Raw genomic sequence first — 965 nt, 5'->3', positions numbered from 1 at the left:
TGCTTTTCCTTCCATCTCAACCGTACATTCAGGGTTACAAAAGTCCTTTACCATTTATATTATTGCCAAAATAATAAAACATATTGACCACAATCAAACAATGCTGAGTAGGACCTTTAAATGAATTAAATGTTATCTTCATTAATTCATTATATAAGGACCAAGAATAAGAAACCACAACAACAACAACAACAACAACAGCAACAATGGATAGTAGTCATGGCTTCAAGCTTGCTCTTCTCATATTCGCATTTTGTGAATGTTTGTCTCTCGTCTGCAGCATCGGCGTCTATCAAAAAGTACATGTATATGTGACAAATAACATAGGCAATAACATCCCGTTGGTCATCCATTGCAAATCAAAGGACAATGATCTCGGGGAGCACACGCTGCTTCAGACTCAAAATTACAACTGGGCTTTCCGCCCCAATTTCTGGGGAACAACATTATTCTGGTGTGCAATGAGTTTTGTTGAAAACGGCCATGAGACAAGTGGAAGTTTTAAAATGTACAGTGTCGGTAGGGATTATGATAAGTGTAGAAAGTGCCTTTGGTCTGTAAGAAGGGATGGGATATATTATGTGTTTGCAGACACTCGGTCAGCCGAGAAGGTCTATGACTGGACAAACAAAAAATTAGAGTAAACCTAAACCCAAATGTAGGCAGCCTCTTTCCTTGTTGGTTTGGTGAATTTATTAATAAATAAAGTTTGTTAGTTTGATGTTTGTCTTGTTTTTCTTTTCTCATATGTAAAATAACAAGAATGCTGAAGTGACCTCAGCCTGTAACCTCATATCGCACTTCTTGATTCGAAAGTGTAGGGGAACCATATAGATGCATTTCATTGAGATACCAGTGAAAAAACATCTATGATTCCTATCCACTTTCAAGTCAAGAAGTGTGATATGAGGTTCTCGGCTGAGGTCACTCCAGCACAACTCAAAAAATAAATATATTTAGTTTGT

The 965-nt window shown here is 37.2% G+C and overlaps 1 protein-coding gene across 1 annotated transcript; it reads left to right on the top strand.

Annotated features, from left to right (window-relative positions):
• The first annotated feature begins 206 nt into the window (after positions 1–206).
• LOC147398890 (S-protein homolog 29-like) lies at positions 207–644 on the top strand. Its single transcript, XM_086446776.1, has one exon. It carries the CDS (start codon positions 207–209, stop codon positions 642–644), a length of 438 nt encoding a protein of 145 aa, XP_086302902.1.
• The last annotated feature ends 321 nt before the right edge of the window (positions 645–965 follow it).

The sequence above is a fragment of the Akebia trifoliata genome, chromosome 7, assembly GCF_017979445.1.
Source record: "Akebia trifoliata isolate Shusen 1 chromosome 7, ASM1797944v1, whole genome shotgun sequence".
Taxonomy (NCBI): Eukaryota; Viridiplantae; Streptophyta; class Magnoliopsida; order Ranunculales; family Lardizabalaceae; genus Akebia; species Akebia trifoliata.
Note: the sequence above shows the minus strand (reverse complement) of the source record. Positions and strands in the feature narration are given on the sequence as shown.